At 35.9% G+C, this 23,447-nt stretch overlaps 2 protein-coding genes across 4 annotated transcripts; both read left to right on the forward strand.

Annotated features, from left to right (window-relative positions):
- Positions 1-12,287: 12,287 nt before the first annotated feature.
- LOC113661101 (interferon-inducible GTPase 5-like) lies at positions 12,288-15,698 on the forward strand. Its single transcript, XM_027175064.2, has 2 exons — positions 12,288-14,407; positions 15,037-15,698. The coding sequence occupies exons 1-2, from the start codon at positions 13,478-13,480 to the stop codon at positions 15,316-15,318; spliced, it is 1,212 nt and encodes a 403-aa protein (XP_027030865.2). The 5' UTR covers positions 12,288-13,477; the 3' UTR covers positions 15,319-15,698.
- Positions 15,699-16,247: 549 nt separating this feature from the next.
- On the forward strand, positions 16,248-20,507 carry LOC113661074 (interferon-inducible GTPase 5-like). 3 transcript variants are annotated; one of them, XM_027175031.2, is made up of 4 exons: positions 16,333-16,402; positions 17,329-17,400; positions 18,967-19,525; positions 19,715-20,507. In XM_027175031.2, exons 3-4 carry the CDS (start codon positions 18,967-18,969, stop codon positions 20,353-20,355), a joined length of 1,200 nt encoding a protein of 399 aa, XP_027030832.1. In that variant the 5' UTR covers positions 16,333-16,402; positions 17,329-17,400; the 3' UTR covers positions 20,356-20,507. The 3 variants fall into 3 exon arrangements, with proteins under 3 accessions (XP_027030831.1, XP_027030832.1, XP_027030834.1); XM_027175030.2 differs by lacking the exon at positions 17,329-17,400 and having other exon boundaries at positions 16,248-16,402; positions 19,715-20,505; XM_027175033.2 differs by lacking the exons at positions 16,333-16,402; positions 17,329-17,400 and adding an exon at positions 17,524-17,541.
- The last annotated feature ends 2,940 nt before the right edge of the window (positions 20,508-23,447 follow it).

Raw genomic sequence — 23,447 nt, forward strand, 5'->3', positions numbered from 1 at the left:
GATGCCAATCAACCTACCATGCATGTCTTTGGACCGGGGAGGAAACCGGAGTACCCGGAGGAAACCCCCAAGGCACGGGGAGAACATGCAAATTCCACATACAAGGTGGAGGCGGGAATCGAACCCCCAACCCTGGAAGTGTTAGGCGAACATGCTAACCACTAAGCCACCGTACCCCCAGTATGAAGTTATCAGAAAAAAAGAAAAACCTGAAGTTAATGTTTGACAAAGTTGGATTTGTGTTTGAGTTTCGATCTGCTGTTGTTCAGAGTTCAGAGTAAAAGATCACAAATTTTCCATATCCTCTGGACATAAAACATTATATTCAAAAATGAGGTAATGTGTTCTGTATCTGTCAAGAAAGATATGCAAAACTAGCATGAGAGAGAAAAAAGGCAAAGAGCAACACACAAGTTTGGTTAAAAGACTCCTGGATAATAGGTGGAGCAGTATGTATTCAGCAGTATGTTTTTTGTTAGGTGCATGATGCATGACTAAAGCCCAGCTTTCATTCATTCCAGAATTCAGCCAGGAGCAGCTGAGTATCAGTTTGCATGGATGTGCAATTAAGTGTGAGAAAAAGAGTACATGAATGAATATGCAAGTACAAAATCAACAGGACAGCAGATAATGAAAATAGGGTTCAAGTAAGTAAAATATAGTGGGTTCCAAATATAAAAGCATCTGTATTTTAAAATCTAGTCATAAAATGTATCGTAAGTACAAACAGACATACATCTGCTATATGCTATATTCTGTGTAGCATGAGCATCCACACACAACTCAGGTCATATGACATCCTTAATTTTAGTGTTTGTAAGTGTGCATATGTACATTATGTGTGTGTCTAAATGAGAGTGAAGTTGTAATGAGTCTGTCTGTGTTTTCCTTTGTTTCTGTCTGCTGCCTTGCCCTGTTAATTGTTTGCTCCGCCCACTTCTTGGCTACCATGGACACTAATTGTACTCAATCTTTCCTCCAGGTGTGTTGTCTTTGTCTCTGATTGTCTCTGCTTTGTCATTGGTTTCTGTCACCTATATATACTCTGTTTGTCCACTTCTCTGGTGTTAGTTGTTGGTGTAGTGTGTTGTCTGGTCATGTCTCTGTTCCCCTGCTCTGTTTTGCCTGCTTATCTGTTGTTTGTCATTAAATCTCAGACTGCATTTGTATCCTCATTCGCCTCTTTGCCCCACCGTGTCTAATCGTGACAGAAGTATTCTTTAAATATAAATGAATACATTTGCATTATATGCCACCATATTTTATATATTCAACAAAAAAAATATTTTATATAATAAATGATTTATGTATGTCGAAATGCTATGTTTTTACTAATATTTTTCTGTAATCATGTCAACTTTGCAGCAGCCTAAAGCACATGGAAACTCGACCCAATTCCCTTTTTTATGTGCCATGTTCTAAGTAGTGTAACATCTAAATGTAAATGAAATTATAGCCTATTGTCTTATACTAAACACACACACACAATATCTGCAAACAAGTAAATGTGCATAAAAAGCCTAAGCTTTACATTGCTTATTTTCTAACTACAATTTCTTACATCATCATTCTGTGCCACTAAAACCTCCAGATCTCCACATTACATCACGTCAGTGTCTGTAGTGCTACCTCCCACTGCAGGGTACTCCGTGTTAACACACATATACACAGCTGCAGTGCTATACTTACTCTAATTGTAGAGCGGGAGCAGAAGGGTGGAGGTAACTGACGCACCCATCACTTACTGCTTGTGTGACTGGAATGAAAGAAAGGAAAGAGGAAGAGAAGAACAGAAAGAACTGAAAAAATTACAGTCTTAAAGGACTTTTGTATAATGCATTCAGTTGTGAATGGAGTTCTGTTTTCAAATACGAACTGGTGTTGTTTTGCTTTTTGAATAGTTTGTTCAGATCTAATCAGCAGTGGTACTGAAAATGCTTACAGAACTGTGATAACTTGCTTCAAATACACAATCAGATTCACAAAAGAGGGTTTTGGTCATTTTTTTTAAATGATGCGAATAATTAATGTGCTTGTTGTAGTATGGTATAATTTCTTTAGTAACAATGAACAATGTATTTTTGCCACAGGAAAGGCATTAGTACAGAGGACATTAAACATCTAAAACTGCATTTTTTTTTGCCTTATTATGTATTGTTTTTTAGCTGTTATAACACAAGTGATAACAGAAAGTGCTTTGATTCATGGATATTCCACAACAATAAATGTAAGTTTAATTGTAGAAAAATTACATTATTAAATAAATGTAAGTTAGAGCAAATTGCTGTGGTAATGCCTGACCTTGTATCTACAGAAGATAACACTCATCAGCACTTCCTCTACTGAAATTAAACCGATTTACATGTATAGAGCTCGTAGCTCTCCCTAGGTCAGTCACTGCACTATACACACAGCACTCCCTAGCATGAAGTTGAACTCTCCTGGATGTGAAGAAGTGCTGCAACTTGAAACAAATCAAATTTTTCACTTTTTTTATGAGCTATTCCCACAAGACAAGCTGAGGAGTCTCAAGAACAAGCAACAGATAATGTGTTCATCTAGAATTCCGCAATTTACTGGTCAGTGTTTTTCTGCAATTTATTTACCTTTGTTAGAGAAGTACACGTGTCCATGGGGTTTTAGGATTGACAGACAGGATCTTCTTAACGTAACACACCAGAGGGGATGAAAGAGGGAAAGAACAATAATAATATGTATTCTAGGATATCACGTTCAAAGTGTAAAGTTGTTGTACATATTTATTTATTTGCAATGCGTCAGTAATAACTGAAGTAAGCAGTGTGAGTTTGTTATTTGGTTATTTGAGGTCATAGGATTTGAGGCTGAAGCGGCAGCGCAAGACAAAAGGAGTGGGGTAAAGTAGTGGCCTGAGTCATGGAAATTTAATGCTGGAATTTTAAAGCAGTTACTGATTGTATCACATATTTTTGACTTTGTGTGTGTGTGTGTGTGTGTGTGTGTGTGTGTGTGTGTGTGTGTGTATGATTCCTCTCCAGGCAGCTGTAGCCACATGTTCATATACGCCCTTTAGGTTTTTGACTCATTATAGGCAAGTCTGAACATATTGCATCTGTCATTGTTAAACTGTCTAAATTCATAGTACTCTGTGTGGCTTCACTGCACAACTTTGTGTGACTAAGCAAGTGTGTGTGTGTGTGTGTGTGCGTGTGTGTGTGTGTGTGTGTGTGTGTGTGTGTGTGTGTGTGTGCGTTTGTGTGTACATACTGCATGCACAAAACAGTTTTGAAACTCTTGGACATGTCAAAACATGTGAACAAGACACACTGGTTCCTTTACAGTAATCTCTGCTCCACTTCTAACCCAAGATTCAGATATTAACTAATTTGTATATTTTAATAAAGTTTATTAAAACTGTGTCAGTTACCTTATGCACACTGCATACAGATTCCTTGATAGTGTATATGGTTAGTCATTTCTCAATTATTTCTTGAACATCAGGATGTTTGATGTTTGTTCATGTGTAAAGTAAAACACTTGCACACCCCCGCTTAGCACTCTGAGTGGTTACTGGTGTTGTTTTACTATAGTGAATTTCAAACTTTCATGCAATAGAAATAAAGTAGTGATTAGCTTAGCAAAAATCTAGCCGATGGAAAATAGTCATCATGCTAGCTGAATAACTTAGTGATATCTTTAATAAAGATAATTGATTTCTCAAAGCAGTGATTAGTCTGGTCAGTGTTTTAGATTTATCGAAGTACTGTTTCTGTATATTAACGACCTATAGCCAATACTGCTATAAACTAAGTGGAGTCTGTGAGTTAGATAGCCAGAGGGAATGAACATTATATGAACATGCTGACCAGAGTTGGTACAGGGGTTAATTAGTTTTAGAGAAGGCTGCAGTGTGTACAGCTAGAGTAATAATGAGCTGCTCAGTAAGAAGTAGCGCTTATTGCTTCATCTGGAGTGTTGGAAAGTTTGAGAATTTGGAGCTTTTTCTGCTTCTTAAAACCCTACATTATCACCACACCCAATCCCATTTCCTGTGCATGCCTCATGAGACATATAAACACACAATCACACACAGTCTTGTTCCTATTTTATTTGAAGGAGCATATTTGTGGTGACAAAAGCATCCAACAATCATGGTAAGCTAAATTAGTGCTGAATGTATTTAGCAAGACAACAACAACTGCTATCACTCTGAGTGACCTGATATTTAAAAAGAAACATAAATATATTTCTCTCTCTCTCTCTCTCTCTCTCTCTCTCTCTCTCTCTCTCTCTCTCTCTCTCTCTCTCTCTCACACACACACACACACACACACACACACACACACACACACACACACACACACACACACACACACACACACACACACACTTCCCCCTTTTCCAGAATTTCAGTACTATCTTCATGAGGTTCAGTACTATCTTCTTTTACAAAAAGGTTCCATTCTTTTGTTGTTAAGGCCCTGAAGCTTTCTCAAGGGCACTATTTAGGTCTACTCTGATAAGGAAATCTTTTGTAGCATTCCACAGTGAAACTTGTAAATATTCTGGACTTATTATGTCTTTTTTAGCTTTTTAAACAAAATCTGTGTTTCCAATAAAAAATTACTAAAAGCAGATTTTTTTCATAGAAAGCTGCTCCAGATGGTGTATGTGTATCATTATGGGGTCTCCTGGTGTTTTGTAAAATCGTGATCACAAACACTCGCACACGAACCTATGCTAAAATCCAGCAAAAACACACCCAATTAGTGTAAGTAGTGCTGTATTCAGTATGAATCCAGTGCTATAAGAGGTTTTCACTAAATATGGTTCTGTGGCATTCTGTGTATATGGGGTGTAAAATTCAGGGTTTGCAAGTTGTATAATCTTCTGCTTGTGTACACTGCTGTAGTGTCTGTGGGTTCTGTCTGGGTCTGGACTTTCAATGTTCCCAATGAGAGGAACATCTGGTACCGTTTAGTACAACTCTGCATGTCTCAGATGTCTCCTGTGTGTGAGTGTGTAGATGGAGAGACGTTAACTTTTTTAGTGTATATAAAGCAGAATTTCTGAGGGCAGTAGAAGATTAATTTGAACAAACTTATTTCATCTGAAATACAGTGTGAACATGTTTGCTATGTCTATGGAGTACCATGTATCATGTTTCAGAGCTTTTTGGAAATTAAGCATAGACTAATTACCAATGAGTAATGACTAAGCCACTTCTAAAGAAAAAAACTTTGAAGGAACACAGGGTCATTCTATGATAAACAAATAAAGAGAAAGATGCACAGGAAGAAATTTAAAGACAATTTAAAATATAAAAGGAAGGTGAGAGGTAATATTGGGCATCTCAACAATTTCTTAACTCTTTCTGAATACTCCTGCTTTTTTAATAACTCATATACCAGTCACTTCCTGTGTTATCAGTCACATAAACAAGTGATGCCAATGTGAGATTTTGGAATGCTTGGATACTTGGATACCACAAATATACAACACCATGTAACTGCACAAATGACACAGCATTACGAGTTAAGTAATGCTGTACAGTCTGAATCCACAGAAGAATCAGAATAGTTCTTCCATTGTTTGACTTGTTTGTGTAAGCGTAGGTCGCTTTGGTCCATGTCCAAGATTAAGCAACAAGATCTCTAGGTCTGGATTGTTAGAGAGGAAAAATGGACAATATTGCATTATTCTCTGGTGTTTGTCAGAGCTTTCTCCAAGGGCACTCTCTGAAGAGAGAAAAAGAAAGAGATGACAAAGACAGTACCAGTGTACAGCAGTGCTGAGCTACTTTTTAGAGCTCAGACTGTCATGTCCCTGTGATATACACACATTCACACATACAGCATGACTTCACATTTCAGGATTGTCCATGTATTTTATAATCTACAACTTACTTTATATATGCATACTCATAAACACTTGGCAATTTAGACTAGCCCGTGCTTGGGAGGAAACCCACCAACTCACCCATTTTAATAAGATATGCAAATTTGAATTTTGTTGCTCAGAGTCACTTCCAAAGTGGCATGCCATTTTACAGCAAAGTTTATTAAACACATCTTTAAATCATGAAACCATTACAATATTTCATATATATATAATATTTTAATGCAGGTCAGACATTTATTGCTTTTAACTTGGCAAGTGCACCAGCACTTATATTTGTTTTAGTCAATTCGTGGTCAAATCAAACTATAAAGAACTTGTGCAGGATCATATGAAACAACTAGCAATACAGACCAATATTGTGGTTTAGTAACTTATGTACTGAGTTCTCATTGGTCAGCATCACACCACATACAATTTGCATAAAACTGAAACCAACTAAACCTTTTTGCCTCACTGAATGTCAGGTTCTCACCACTTGCCTTCCCACAATCCCATATGTACTTTGTGAAACTGTTCACCAAAAATGAATGGCAATGAAAAACTGAAATAAACCCCCAAAATCAGTCCTCTACATGGCATGTTGCTGACAGTTCCAGTGTTTTGTGTGTGTGTGTGTGTGTGTGTGTGTGTGTGTGTGTGTGTGTGTGTGTGTGTGTGTGTGTGTGTGTGTGTGTGTGTGTGTATTCCAGTGTCTCCCTTGGTTAGAGTATTTTGGGCTTTGAGAGGTGAAGGGTCATGGTTTGATGAATGGAAGCTAGACAAAACCACATTCCACTAAGAACACCGAGACTTCAACACACACACACACACCCACGCACGCACACACACACACACACACACACACACACACACACACACACACACACACACACACACACACACACACACACACACACACACACAGACAGAGAGAAAAAAGGTGCCTGTAGTGTTCACGCTGAGTGACCACTGGATTTTGGTGAAGAAGAAACATCAGAGAAACAGGGGGAAGGGTAGAGGGATAAAAGTCCTGAAAGAACAGAGACAGGAATGTCAGTCAGTGTGCTGGAATTTATAGAGAGAAAGTAGAAAGAGGACAGCAGGTTGTAGAAATCATATGCTGTGTTTGAAATAGCTATGTTACAGACTCACCTTTCTCAACATTTAATATCTAGACTGTGCTATATAGAGCACTACATAGGGTAGCATTTAAACTGCTCAGCAGACTGGAGTCGATGCTTAATTGAAATTAACCTGGAAAAACCATGTCATGCTATCAATAATTAGGCTACTGGTACTATCAAAAATACACTGAAATATGACAATCTGTGCTGTCTTTCAGTTATGATTTATATATGCATAATTGGAACACCTGTACACCTGCTCAGACACTGAAATATACAAGTGAGCCCATCTGGCACCATCTATCCAATGGTTTCCCCATTCTTTTGTTTGAAATGAAGCTGCACAATTTCTTGCATTGTGCTGCTGGCAAATGATTGGCATATTGGATAACTGCCTATCATAAAATATATTTAGATTTTATGTAAAATCAAATAAAATAAATTTAATAGTTAATGATTATCAGAATCAGAATCAGAATCAGAATCAGCTTTATTGCCAGGCATGTTTTCACATGCGAGGAATTTGTTTTAGTGACATAATCTCCACAGTGTAACAGAATGACATATGTAGTATAGATTAAATTGTATGTACACATATACAGGTGTGAAATGTGCAGTTAAAATAAACATATGAAATATACATATGCAAATAAGTATACAATATATACAATTTGTATGCACACGTGCAATTGTGAAATGTGCAGTTGAGGTAAACATAAACATTCAGACAATATGTATGCATGTATGTACAGAGTGCAAGTATGAAATGTGCAAATTGAGGTATACATAGTGCAAATATTATGTGTTGTGTGTTCCATGGTGTTAATTGTTCAAAAAGTATAAAAGTACTCATTATCAGTCACACACTACAAATGTGGTCAACATGTAAATAACTTAATAAAATTGGAGTATTACTTTACAACAAAGATTTTCTGGAATGGCTTCCAAGTGGAGAGGATTCTTCATTGACCTCTGCAGAATATGCTGATCTTTGACAGAAGGTGTTAGGGAAAAAGTCCATTGCTATCAAAGACCATTAAAATCTCTTGTGTCTTCCTCTGAATATTACCATGTACACCCTGTAGTATTATCCAAATCACCCTCACCTACACACATACAATTTCCCCATCCATCACTCTCTGCAGCTTCAGCAATGTGCTTGCAGATGCCCAGCAGCATGCATAATTATTATGCCTCTCAGACACACTGTGCTGCAATTAACACACTAATCACAAAGCAAGTAAACACAAATAAAATGCACACAATCAAAATGCCAAAAGCATTCAAGCATAGAATGATGGGCATTTATGTAGATAAAGGAAATAAGCATTTCTGAATAATAATGATCAAAATGATGTAATGAACACTTTCAGACTAATGTAGGATTTTTTTTGCTGTTCTGCTTACATACCAGTATTAGCTAACCTAAAAACCATAGCAAACACAAAGTGAGAATGAACTCATTTGTACACATCAGCACTCTGTAAAGGCACTGTGTGCACCTCAGGGGAATTTCATGGGAATTTTTAATCGGGTTGTGTCTTTTTTGTGGCTTTGCTTAGGGCTATAAGTTAAGAAAAACTTTCAAGTTTAAAGGCTTGTGTTATGCTCTGAGCAAGTCATTGTGAAGTACAAGGATAATGCCGTTAGAAAAAGTCACTCTCAGACTGGTTTGACCAGAATAAATTTACAGACAGAATCACAGAGCTCTAAGAAACTGAAATCCTGCCATTTGACCTCTTTAGGAATCTTGAGAGATCTCAGAGAGGTCAAGTTATAGTTTGAAATTATTAATGCTTCAAAGATAGCAAAACATTTTTATAGACTCTGTCAATCATTAAAAACATTATTTTAAAAAGGTCTATTTTAATAACTAGTAAGTAAATTCTATATTTTTCCTGAAACGAAGCCTTCATTATGTTGATATCCAATAATACAGTGCAACATTTACCATTCGATTCTTTAACTGTTAATAGCAGAGCAACATGCTACAGTGTGTTAAGTGATATAGTATGGTGTGTTACAAGTTACACCCACTTATGTTTAATGATATTTCTCATCATTAGCCATGGAAAGATAATATAATGGAGGAATATGCTTATAATGTATTTTTCACTGTTTTTGACAGTTCATTTTGTTTACTCCAAGTTTTATGACTTGGTTTTTGTGCGAATGTCTATATAATGTATGTGTGCCATAAGTTTCCAGATGTGAAATCCTGCTTGGTAAAATTCATCCATGAACTGAAACAAGCAAATCTGTTTACACAAGGAGATGATATAAGGTATAAGGATACATAGGGGTTAGCTGAATTGAATTTCCTCTCCCACAGCTCTGTGCAGAGATTAATTGAACAGGTAGGAGTAGCAGTTGATATCTGGCTCTAATCACTGTACTGATAATACTGACAATATACTGCAACACACCTTATTAGCTGTAATATAACCACTTAAATATAACAATTAAACTGCAGTGCAATTTATTTTAAGTATAACCACACATAAGTAACCAAATCTCATCATGCATGAGTGTGTTTGGGTGTCATCAGTTGAGTTCTCTATCACTTTAATTTCCTGCCAAGTCATCTACACTATCATATGACTCATCAGCACTACTAGCCTCACCTCATCCATACTCACACACATTATGTAGTGTCGTCAATTAACCATGCTACATTTACAAATCGTATTAATTCCTAATTTACAACTCAGATGGGATCACAGATAAAAAAAAAAAAATCTGTTCAGGAATGAACATGACCTAAGACCGGAAAGTGTTGCCCAATTACAGAACGTCTTGTACAGTTCTTGCTATTGCTATTATTCACACATTAATATTCATTAACTACTTTATCTAGGTCAGGGAACTTGGAATTGTGAGATTGCAACGATTTAATTTAAACAATATTTAAACAATCCATTCTTTAAAATTAAGAGATTGTTCTCCGGGTTGCCGTGGATCCGAGTCAATTTAGGAAATTCAGGGTGTCAAGTTTTTTGTATTCAAATATTATTAATGGTTACATCCAATGACAAAGTATATACAAAAAACTGCATGTATAATTATCTTGGTGAATGAGTACATCATCATAAATCTTGAACAAACAGTTAATCTCATCTTTAAAACTGGCACAAGCCAACAAAACACTTCATACATGTCTCAAACTAAGCTTGTTGGACCATGCCACTGGCAACAATTCTCACTCAGCAAGCATACATTGTCAGTCAACACACATTGACTAAAAACTAAAAACACTAACACTCTCTCCGCTACTCTTTTTACCCCACCACCCTGTCTTCATGTTTTCAAACTGAATAATTCTGAAGCCAACCCATCTTACTAAATGATGGTAACAAGACTTAAAATGGGACACATGAGTAGACTTTCATCTGAAAGTGCAATTTATTGTAAATATTCTGTAAAAATATATCTGTATAATTCAATATGGTTACTGCTGAATAGCACTGAATTTACCTTTATCCTTCTGTTTTGAATGCATTTTAATCAGCTTTCAAATATATAGTATTTTGCAAGTGGTGGAGTATGAATGTCAAAATGTTTAATGGATTTCACAACATATGAATGCATTTTGTGTAATTTTGTGCAAAGAAAAGTTAACAGTTTGGACTTCTTTTTTGCTGCCTGTGTGAAGATTTTTGCCAGTGTGGCTTCAGTGCATGTGGAATGCATGTGGAAAATAAACATGAAGAAAAGACATGCTAATAAATGAAAACCAATTTTAAAATCCTTTAATGTATAGTTTCACGTTTATACCTTAATAAAAATGAACTTCTTCTTCTTCTTTCAGTTTTTGTCACTCCCGAAAAGAACCTCAATATCTTCAGCTTGGCTACCTCTAGCTCAGACTCCTGTCTCTTCTTCAGTGACACTGTCTCTAAACCATTCAGCATGGCTGGTCTCACCACTGTCCTGTACACCTTCCCCTTGATTCTCGCTGATATTTTCCTATCACACAGAACTCCTGACACCTTTCTTCACCCATGCCTGCACTCTTTCCCATTCTCTCCATTACTCTGGACTGTTGACCCCAAGTACTTAAACTCCTGTACCTTCTTCACCTCTTCACCCTGTAACCTTACTGTTCCACTTCCCTCCCTTTCATTCACACACATGTACTCAGTCTTACTACAACTGACTTTCATTCCTCTTCTCTCCAGCACAAACCTCCACCTCTCCATGTTTTCCTCCACCTGCTCCCTGCTCTCACTACAGATCACAATGTCATCTGCAAACATCATCGTACAAGTAGACCCCTGTCTGACCTCCTCTGACAGCTGGTCCATCACCATAGCAAACAGGGAAAGGGCTCAGAGCCGATCCCTGATGCAGTCCCACCTCCACTTTGAACTCCCCTGTCTGACCTACAGCACACCTCACCGCTGTCCTGCTCCTCTCATACATGTCCTGCACCACTCTGACATACTTCTCTGCTACTGCTGACTTATGGGCTAATGCTGCTCCCTTGTGGACGATTTAAGTGAATTATATACTCTTATCTTCATGTTGAGCCCAAATTAATTTCAAAAGTCTAAGTCTCTCTCTCTCTCTAGATATATTACATTATATTTATTTTATTTATATTTATTCACATTACATTCTCTTACATAATATATTATGATTAAGATATCAAATATCTTCTTCTTCTATCAAATATCTTTTCATATAGTATATTAGTATTAGTATATATATATGCATAATCAGCAAACCTTAAGATTGCATTGCACCATGTATATAATTGCATAAGTGCATAAATACAAATTTATGACAAACCTTCAAGATGTAAGGGCACTATGGTGTACAATATTTTATGTTTAGGTTTATGACTGTGTGTGTGTGTGTGTGTGTGTGTGTGTGTGTGTGTGTGTGTGAGAGAGAGAGAGAGAGAGAGAGAGAAAACCAAAGCTATGCTGCTTATGTTGATAAGTATTGCTTTTTCTATTGTAGCCTGTTAAACATCCTAATTGTGTGTCATAATCTTGTCTTGTGTCATAAATCTCTTGTGTGATATTGTACACCAAAGTTCCCTAGCATCTTGAAGGTTTGTCATAAATTTGTTAGTCTCAGTGTCTCAGTAAACCTCGGGTGGAGTTTGCTGTTGTCTTCTTTACTCACACATTTGCCAGCCTGTGTATTCCAGTGTCGATGAAGGACACATTCTGTAGTATTTATGCTCCTGTGTAAAGGTAAGTTCAAACATTTCCTAAATAAAGTATTTCTACACAAAAGAGCTGTTTCATTTTTTAGTAACATGAGTAAAAATGATAAGTTTGAAAAAAGGTTTTAAGAAGGAAGGAATGCAGTAACTATACTGTACAGACGTAATGAAACTGATGACTGTTACACTTTAAAAAAGAGATGGCAAAGAGGATTAAATGTGTAAAACAGATCTTAAAACTAATCTAGCGTCAGTTGTTCAAACTGATAAATCATATTTGTCCAATGGAAGGTGGTGGTAGAAAGAGACAGTTTATTGCTACTAATACAACATCATAGACAAGTTATTTGTTAAAATAAACGATGAATGGCAATTTAAAAATCTTAAACAATTATTGATCAATATAATGAAAAAAGAAAAGACCACAAAGAATTTCTTTTAGAATACCAGAATACCCATTTAGCCTGTGTTTTAGCAGCTGCTAGCTGGTCAGACCAGGCTGGATTTTGCAGAAGAGGATTGTTACAGTTTTCATGATATTACTTATCACACCTAAATATGAAAACACTAACAACTGCAGCACAAACACTTCAAAATGAATGTGATATTCTTTAGTAGCCAGGTAGCACTGCACTTCTAGTTTCTGTGTTGATACTCTCTGTGGACCTAAGCTAGCCTAGAAATGCTGGAAATATGGAGGTCCTTTTCATAAAGTAGAATTTATGATTCAGTCAGTTAGCATAGTGAAAGATTATAAATTTATATTTGTTCTGCTCTGGAAATAAATGTAGATAAAAAAACTCCACAACTCTAGCAGTATTAAAATATATAATTTAATCAGTATTAAACCAGTACAACCACCACTGTCACATATTGCTTATGCTACTCAAATTTTGTGTTGTTCATCTTTAGCATCTCTATTCAATATCATCCACTAATTATTGGATATTTAGTATTGAATAATGTTCTTAGCTACAGAAAAAGCCTTTAATAAAAATATAGATTATAAATTAATAATAATATCTTTCTCAAATTAGTATGTTAATATGTTTTAAATCCCGGACCATTTTCATGTTCTTTTTTGAATTTTTTTTAATAAAGATACCACTGTTCAGTTCTGTTTTGATTATGTAATGAGCTATTTACTGGGTGGCTAACATAAATATATATTTTCTAAAATGATTGTGAGGTAGAGCGGATGCTATCATTGTCTATGGTAACAGTGGGACATTAGTTTCTAAATGATTTTGCTACCTGTGTGGTTTTACTTTATTTCTTTTTTTTATTTGGTAGACCGTTTTATCCATCCTGAATTATCATGGCATCTGAATTTGGAATAAGTAAAGAAGAGGTGAATGAGATAAACAGCATCCTGCACTCCAATGTTGTCACTGATGTTGTGGCACAAGTTGAAGATATGCTTACACAGAGATCTGTGTCTCTGAACATTGCTGTTACTGGAGAGTCAGGTGCAGGCAAATCTTCGTTCATCAATGCTTTCCTTGGGGTTTCTGATGATGAACCTGAAGCAGCACAGACAGGTGTAACAGAAACCACTCAGAAGGCCTTAGCATACTCACATCCCACTGCTAGTAATGTCTTGCTGTGGGACTTGCCAGGGACTGGTACTCCCTCTTTTCATCCTAGAACCTACCTGGAGGATGTTGGCCTCCTAAAATATGACTTTTTTATCATTGTCACATCTGACAGGTTCCAGGAGTACCACTCTGCATTGGCTAAATATATAATGCAAGCTCAAAAGAAGTTTTATTTTATCAGGAACAAAGTGGATCGAGATTTGAAGGCAAATGCTAGGCGCAGGAGTCAAAGGGGTTTGTCTAATGATGAAGTCTTGAACCTCCTCCGTGTAGACTGTGAAAAGAATCTGAGAAATGATCAGGTGGAACAACCACGGGTTTTCCTACTCTCTTGCTTTCACCCACAGTGCTTTGACTTTCCTGCACTCCAGATGACCTTAATAGAGGAGCTGGAGGGACACAAGCGGCATGCCCTGCTCTTGTCACTACCCAACCTCAGTGCATCTTTAATACAAAGCAAACGACAGGCACTAGCTCAGGATGTTTGGAAGAAAGCGATCTTGGTGTCCTTGAGCAGTGTCATGAGGGGTGCCACTCACAATCCCATCGTTCCAAAACTGATGAAGACTTTAAAATATTATCAGCAAACATTTTGTCTAGATGCAAAATCTCTTCATCGATTGGCTAATCTAACAGGAATTTCATTTGAGGTACAGTGCATTATACATTATACAGTGCCTATATTAATCTACATAAAGTTCTCATTCACAACTTTGAGTCTAGAGGAAAAAGAGAATTATGGCATGAATAATATCCATACATTACCAATATGTGTGAATTCTATGCAAACGGTTAGAAAATATTTCCATTTTAGTGACTGAATTTGCTTGTATAGTTACAGGTATCTTGTCTTGAAACCTGTGAAACGCAGTTAATAATGTTTAAGGTACTATCATTAACTGTGAACCGCAGTTAATGATATTACCTTAAACACTATAAAAACATTTAGATCAGGTTTAGTATACTTCACATTCTTTATATTTTGCCATGGATATTTTTAAGGCCTAAATAAATTTGTGGTATATGTTAAAACTACTGCTACTGCTTTCTGGGTCACATATTCAAATCTCAGTAATTAGTTGGTCTCTTGAGCAAGAATCTTAATCTGTTAACTTTTAACTCGTTTCATGTTAGTTTAAAATTGCTTTGAATAAATGTGCAAGCCAAATTGATGTAAAGAACAGTTGTGCCTTTCAAAATTACTCACATACTTATCTTTCACAAATAACAAAAATCTTTCATGAATTCTGACAATTTCTTATTATGTGGTTTTCTGCAGAAGCTTCAGAGTGAAGTAACCTCTACCTTTGGCAAAGGGCTGTCAGCACAGGCAGTGGAAGACTTGCTATTTCATCTAACTACACAACATCAACTCTTGGCTAATAAGTTGGAGAACCAAATCCCAATTCTGGGTTCTGTCATTGCAGGTGGAATTTCCTTTGTGGCTTCCTACTTCCTGCTGAAATTTGCTTTAAAGGATTTGAGTGAAGATGGAGAAAGAGTGATACAGAAATCACTATTTGACTCATTTAAACATTTTTCTCTAAATGATTCCAATTAAGTTCTCTGATTCTTGCTACAGTTTAAATACATGCATGAAGACTCTGTTGGCTCATACTGGAATGCAAAAACAGAAGTACTGTACATCCCTCAAATAACCTAATAATCCCCCCCTTTGCTCTTGTAAAGGCCTGAGACACATTCCAATTCACAGCAACTTGCCAATGCTGGCAGTTTTCTTTAATTAGATAACTTATGCTGCATTTTTTTATTTGTAATGATGCTCAATGTTGTGGACTGCTGGTCCTAGATACCTAGTTCCTCATTTTATCAGCTATAAGCATAATAAAAACTGTACGTTTTTTGACTGTAATGAACTTCAGATCATTTTTACTCATAATAAAAATTATGTGGGGATTTTTAAAAAAATTATGTAAGCATACAATCACTGACATGGTGACATTTTCTCTTAGAAGACATTTGTCTATTTTTTGTCAAATAGTGCTTTTTAAAGTTTTTCTGTCATCTAAATACAACAGCGACCATCTTACAGATTGAACGTAACAATAAATGGCAACAAGACAATCATATACAGAGCAGTACATCAAGTTAAACAAGAAACAGGTGAGAAGGCAGTAAACAGGATATGAAAAGATATGGCACAACCCATGTGAGGACACTCGCTGGTAGTCCGACAAGGAACTGTCCCAGTAGCTCCTAATTGGATATTTACCTACATTATTTTGCAGTAATTTCACTTTTAATGTGAATTTTTATTAAAAAAGCTTAAACTACAATTGTGCAATAAACATTACATTTTACAAGTGTTTTTTAAAGCACTGAAGATGTATGTTTTGGTTCTGCTGAATATGATTTCATTTAATGCATGATCCCTTTCTGACTTCTCATATATACCTCTCTCAACTATCAAGAACACTGAGGGTTAACAACAGTTCCAGTTTCTCTTTCTCTCTCTTTCTTCATGTCACACCCACACACCCACAGAGTGAAAGAGAGAGAGAGAGAGAAAGAGAGAGAGGTGAACTTTTACATTTAAACAAAGGGTGCAGTATGCGTGTCTTAGTTCCTCACAACGACATATCTGCCAGACCAGCATTTCTGAGTATTTATTCTCCTTTATAAAGGTAGGATTAAAACTACATTTTTACCAGTTCCTATATAAAGTATTTCTACACAGTATATCTGTTTATTTTTGAGTAATGTGATGTTAAAATAAAACTAACAAGACTTTTAATAAGGAAGGAATTCAGCAAATACTGACATAACGTCATAACAATTAGCTAAAGTTAGATAACTTTAAAACTGTGATTTCATTGCTATAAAGAATCAGGTTGATCAAACTGGTAGACAGTCTTTGTCAGCTTGATAATGCCGGTAGGTGGAAACAGTTTATGTCGTGTACTACAGAGCTATAAAAATCTGATGCCATAGAAAAAAAATGTTTTGGGTTTATTCCTTTAGATTTTGTAAGTTTTGTTTTTTTAAAAAAAATAAATAAATAAATAAAAAATGTTTAAAAATTACCCTTCAACCAACCATGAAGACATCCCGGTCTCTCTTTGTTTTTGTTTTTTACTATTATATTATCTATATTATATAAACATATCTACATAGCTATATATCAATACAATAGAAATATACATAAAATGGCACAAAAACAAAACATAAGATTTAGAAAGATTTAAATACCAAAAATCATATTGTTGAACAAACATACTGCAAATACTGGAATGTCTGGTTGCTATTGTGTACAGTTGTCTGCCGGACCTGTCTGTTGCTTTGAGATTTAAGAGATTTTAAGAGATGCTAGTGTGTTATTCTGATTTGAATAAGAAGTGAGGAATATCCTCCAACATTTTAGCAAAAGATTGTGGAAATTGCTTTTCTATACTTTCAGGAAACATGATACACTGTGACTTCACTGGGTTGGCCTCAAACTTCCTCATCTCATCAACAATGACACAAACCATTTGATTTCTATCTGCTAGAATTAGAAAAATTTCAGGAGCCATTTTTCTAATTAATTTTTTTAATTTCCTAAAATTTCCAGGCCAATTCTTCTTCACTGTTGGCCTTGGGGAACATAAGGGAAAAGACAAAGAGCTACTGAAACTTGGGAAAGGTGAACTACACACTGAGGACAGAGGTGTAGAGCAAATTTCTGTCTCTGGAAAAACAAAAAATATAGTCAATTAAGTAAAGGCCTACAACAGAAATTATTTCAATAACACTTCAAAGATCCACATAGACTTACAAGCACCGGGTAATAAAATACAGACTAATACCATTCACTCTCCATGCTTTTAGAAGTTTTATACACTGTATTGGCCAAAGGAATGCTGCAATGACATCTCCTCTCACAAACAGAAAAGGTTATGAGTGGTGAAGGGAAATTATAGACAATGGCAAAGGATAATAGTCTGGTAGATCTGACTATTTTACACATGTACAATTTGAAAATGTATGCAGCTACTCCATATTCAGGCAATAAATTCCCATATCAAGAAGGAAGTCTGATTGGCATTTCTCTATAAGCTAAGTCAAGTTAGCGAACACACTGCTAGTTGTAATGGCAGAAGCACAAATTAATTCAACGATTTGCCTCAGCTGCAGCACAAGTTGCAAAATCTCATTCTACATTTGGGATTTCATTTGCTGTTTATAGCAACATGACTACTGCATGACAAACTGACATTGAAAGGGTGACTTAAGTGTCCCTTTAACTGGAATGTACTGAAGAAAACATTCTGTACAAGAACAATAGGAACGGCTCAACATATCTAAACTGACGTTAGTTTTTAAAGTGCCAGTGTTGCAAGCATGGAACAAGTAGTTAGATTTTAGAACATCTAAAATATTGTTTCTCTCACTGACTGTGATACCCAACAGTGACAGATCTTCATCCAGACTGACTAATGTCATGCACTGACTGAAAGTCTTCAATAATAGCATTTTTACATCCAGCATAGCATTCCAACATCCTTATTAAAGGTCCCTAAATCTCTTGTAAATCATAGTAATGTTTTCTTTTCCGTAATATACAGTATTTAAAGAAAAAAACAATTGAAACAGTTTAAAATAAATCCTGTAAATTTACATACATTTTTTACAGTGTAAATATTGCTACAGTAATTATTGCTAAAAGGGTCCAGATCTACCAAATTGTGAGATGTTCTCCTGTGCACAGCCTTCTTAAAGTTATAACACAGGTTTTTGATATGATATAGATCTGGGATCTGACTGATCCATTCTAAAACACTGATATTTTTCTTCTAAAGCAATTCCTTTGTTAACTTCGGATTTCCTATTAAACTTCGGCTGTCTATCAGAGGCCTGTAGGTTTTGGGCCAAAATTTGTTATTTACATTCATCAACAATTATCTTGACCAGAGCCTGGGTCTCATAGAATGATGGTCCTGCCACCATGCTTTGCAGTGTATATTGTGTTCTTTGGGTGATAAGATGTCTTGTTTTTATGCCAAACATGTCTTCAAATTATGCCAAAAACATGTTAATGTTTTTATCAAACTGTGGTATGCCATGCTACATTAAAAAGGTGGAGAAATGCGTTATTGTTATTTTATTTCTTTTCGCAAAATACAATTCTATTTCCCATAGATTTTGTTGGCTGTTGTATGACATGAAAGGTGCACCTGTTTATGCTTGAAAAATTGTGTTTGTTTTAAAGATGGATGAGTACGACATTATTGACAATGCTGAAATTGAAGAAATTAAAAGGTCACTAGCCACTGAAGATCTGCCATCAGCTGTTGACAAGATTAAGGATTACTTGGAACAACAAGACCGTATGGAACTGAACATTGCTATAACAGGAGAGTCTGGATCTGGAAAGTCCACATTTATCAACGCTTTCAGGGGTTTAGGGGATGAAGATGAAGGCTCTGCAGAGACTGGTGTTGTAGAGACCACTACAGTGCCTACTGCTTACCCTCACCCCAAGTTCCCAAATGTCAAATTATGGGATCTTCCTGGCATTGGAACTCCAAGATTCAAAGCTGATGAATATCTTAAACAGGTTCAATTTGAACGTTATGATTTTTTCATCATCATAGCATCAGATCGTTTCAGAGAATGTCACGCCAATCTGGCAGCAGAGATACAAAATATGAAAAAGAAGTTTTATTTTGTTCGTGGAAAGATTGACAGCAACATTGAGGCTGAAAAAAGAAAGAAGACGTTTAACGAAAAAGAGACACTGGAAAAAATTCGAGAGAACTGCATTAAAGGTTTACTTTTAGATTACATATTACTCTTACTCATTTAATACTATTGCATACTGTAAAGATTTTTTACACATATGATAATTAGGAATGTAAAATGTAAATAGTAATAGTAGTATTTGATTATGATGAATGATTATTTGATAAAATGGTTTGAAAAACATATTTTTTATATTGTTTAACTTTTCATCTTAGGGCTGGAAGAGATTGGTCTAAAGTCTCCAACTGTTTTCCTGATCTCTTGCTTCGAACTCCATCTCTATGATTTCAGCTGTCTTGAGGAGACCATGGAGAGAGAACTTCCTCAACACAAGAGAGATGTACTGATTCTGGCCCTGCCAAACATCACTCTGGAGATTCACGAGAGGAAAAAGAAGGCACTGCAGAGCAGCATATGGAAGTTGGCTCTGCTCTCTGCTACAGTTGCATCTGTGCCGATACCTGTTGTAAATGCAGCTGCATCAATCAGTGCAGATGTGACCATCTTGGTGTCAGAACTTAAAAAATATTACAATGCATTCAGTTTGGACCCAGATTCCTTACAGAGGCTTTCTGAGAGATCAGGAAAGTCAGTAGATGAGCTAAAAGCTGTAATGAAATCTCCTCTGAATCAAGAAATAACTAAAGATCTGGTGATTAAGTTTCTGACAAGATCAAGTCTTTTTGGTGTTGAATCAGCAGCAGAATACTTTCTGGGTTTAATTCCTGGTCTGGGATCTCTGACAGCCGGCCCACTGTCTTATGCTACTATTACCTTTATACTAAAACGTTGTCTTAATGAGCTCGCTAAAGATGCCCAAAATGTGCTTATGGCTGCTTTGCAGACAGCAGTATAATATATGTATAAATTAAATTGTACTGAAGTAAATGTTATTTAGCCATCATAATCAGTTCATGCTTAGGTTTAGTTTGTAATTTTTAATTCTTTCTTTTTAAAATCAGAATTAGGATTAATTAGTACTGAGTTAGCTTCTGCTAAAACAGATTTAATTTGGTTGATTTATAATTATGAATATTCCTTCTTTTTGATCTGTTGTTTTTATTGTTATTTTCTAAAATGTTCTATTTTATTTTAATTTAAAAAAAATTAAAAATCTTGTGTATTACAAATGATTTGCATTTTTTTATTTGAATTTCTTTATGATATTCAGAGGGTTCCTGTCTAACCAGGATTTCAAATATTCTCCCTGGGGTCATATGGTTGCATTCTGGATTCTCCAGTTTTCTCCTAAAAACATGCTAGTAGTTGGTTTGGCTAGTAAATATACATTCGGAGTGTATATCTTGACCATGCCCAATGTTCTCTAGATAGGCTCCATATTTACTGTGACCTTGACCAGGATGAAGAGATTACTGAAAATGAATGAATCAATGAAAGCAATAATTAACATCTAATAGAAATAAATAGCAGTATGAACTTTATCTCCAAAAGAATTATCACCACGTGAAAAATAACAGTACAGTATGTAACATCCACCTTTGGCAGATACTTGTCATTACAGACAATGGATGTGGTCTGATCTGTGTTTAAAAATTTTTTTCTCTCTCTCTCTCTCTCTCTCTCTCTCTCACTCACTCACACACACACACACAAAGAGAGAGAGAGAGAGAAATGAACATTTACATTTACACAAAGTGAACTTTGTTTCCAATTTGTCCATTACCAATGTCTTCATTTCACAACGCCATATTTTCATTGTAGTCCAGAATCCTGAGTGACAATTTCTGTGGTATTCTTTCTTCTTTTTTAAGGTAGGATTAAAACTAAATTTTTACCAGTTCCTATATGAAGTATTTCTACCCAGTATATCTGTTTATTTTTGAGTATTGTGATGTTAAAATAAAACTAACAGGATTTTTATTAAGAAAGGAATTCAGTAAATAATGACATAATAAAACTCATAACCATTAGCCAAAAGCAACTTAAAAAGTGTGTTGAATTAAACCAGTACACAGAAAACAAACAGGACATCCTTATGACAAAAAGAAAATGGAACTATAAACTAGTCTGGTGATTACATTGCTTTTAAGGATCAGGTTAATCTGTCAGCTGGATAGTGTTGGTGGGTAAAAACAGTTTATTGTACAGTTTTGGCAATGGCATCTGTTATATGAGTAAAAAAATTAAAAGATTTTTTTTTTTTTACAACTTTTTTATATTATGTATATTATATAAACATATCTATGTATCAGTATATCAATATGTTATACATATATAAGCATTTGCACATTATTATATATTGTACATTATTTTACATACAATGGCAAAAATTAAACTTAAGTAATAAGATTTAGAGGGTTTAGAATATACCTGAATACCATAGTATAATCAGAAAACTAATTATTGAACAATCACACTGCAAATGCTTCCATGAAGCTGTATGACACCCAACTCCTGCTGCAGAAAACATCCCTTAAACTATGACACTTTCTCTTCCACCATTTACTGTAATAACCTGCATCAGATAAAGCCATACCTCCATATTGTTGCAAGGCTACTTCTGGTTTCTTTCAGTCTGACTCACACATACACACCTGAACACAGAGAAATGGAATAGATAGATAGATAGTACATATACACAGCAATGAAATACAGTTTGGCATCTACCAGAAGTGCAAAAGTAGCAATTGTGCAAATAGACAAGTGCAGATAAATATGTGGCATATGTACAGCATGTAATATATATAGATATACTGTATATTAGATTAGATTCAACTTTATTGTCTTTGTGCAAGTACATGTACAGAGAAATGCAGTTAGCATCTAAGCAGAAGTGCATAGATAGCTTATTTACAAGTGGAAGTGTAATAAATGAGGGTATGAGGTTATACAGAAGGTGTAGTAATATGTACATATAACTGAATAAGGGTATATATAGTGTGATTTTTTATATAAGTATGATACAGTATGAAGTGGTATGACAGATATATTCATAACGACATTTCTTTTGTACAGTCGTGGCCAAAAGTTTTGAGAATTACATAAATATTAGTTTTCACAAAGTTTGCTGCTAAACTGCTTTTAGATCTTTGTTTCAGTTGTTTCTGTGATGTACTGAAATATAATTACAAGCACTTCATACGTTTCAAAGGCTTTTATCGACAATTACATGACATTTATGCAAAGAGTCAGTATTTGCAGTGTTGGCCGTTCTTTTTCAGGACCTCTGCAATTCGACTGGGCATGCTATCAAACAACTTCTGGGCCAAATCCTAACTGATAGCAACCCATTCTTTCATAATCACTTCTTGGAATTTGTCAGAATTAGTGGGTTTTTGTTTGTCCACCCGCCTCTTGAGGATTGACCACAAGTTCTCAATGGGATTAAGATCTGGGGAGTTTCCAGGCCATGGACCCAAAATTTCAATGTTCTGGTCCCCGAGCCACTTAGTTATCACTTTTGCCTTATGGCACGGTGCTCCATCGTGCTGGAAAATGCATTGTTCTTCACCAAACTGTTGTTGGATTGTTGGAAGAAGTTGCTGTTGGAGGGTGTTTTGGTACCATTCTTTATTCATGGCTGTGTTTTTGGCCAGAATTGTGAGCGAGCCCACTCCCTTGGATGAGAAGCAACCCCACACATGAATGGTCTCAGGATGCTTGACTGTTGGCATGACACAGGACTGATGGTAGCGCTCACCTTTTCTTCTCCTGACAAGCCTTTTTCCAGATGCCCCAAACAATCGGAAAGGGGCTTCATCGGAGAATATGACTTTGTCCCAGTCCTCAGCAGTCCATTCACGATACTTTCTGCAGAAGATCAATCTGTCCCTGATGTTTTTTTTGGAGAGAAGTGGCTTCTTTGCTGCCCTTCTTGACACCAGGCCATCTTCCAAAAGTCTTTGCCTCACTGTGCGTGCAGATGCGCTCACACCTGCCTGCTGCCATTCCTGAGCAAGCTCTGCACTGGTGGCACTCCAATCCCGC

This window comes from Tachysurus fulvidraco, chromosome 4, assembly GCF_022655615.1.
Source record: "Tachysurus fulvidraco isolate hzauxx_2018 chromosome 4, HZAU_PFXX_2.0, whole genome shotgun sequence".
NCBI classification, from domain to species: Eukaryota; Metazoa; Chordata; class Actinopteri; order Siluriformes; family Bagridae; genus Tachysurus; species Tachysurus fulvidraco.

Excerpts from the sequence above, each read along its gene's own strand:
- LOC113661101 (XM_027175064.2), top strand. The coding sequence starts at position 13,478 with ATGGCATCTGAATTTGGAATAAGTAAAGAAGAGGTGAATGAGATAAAC. Across the intron at positions 14,408-15,036 it reads TAACAGGAATTTCATTTGAG|AAGCTTCAGAGTGAAGTAAC; the intron begins GTACAGTGCATT and ends GGTTTTCTGCAG.
- LOC113661074 (XM_027175030.2), top strand. The coding sequence starts at position 18,967 with ATGGATGAGTACGACATTATTGACAATGCTGAAATTGAAGAAATTAAA. Across the intron at positions 19,526-19,714 it reads TCGAGAGAACTGCATTAAAG|GGCTGGAAGAGATTGGTCTA; the intron begins GTTTACTTTTAG and ends TTTTCATCTTAG.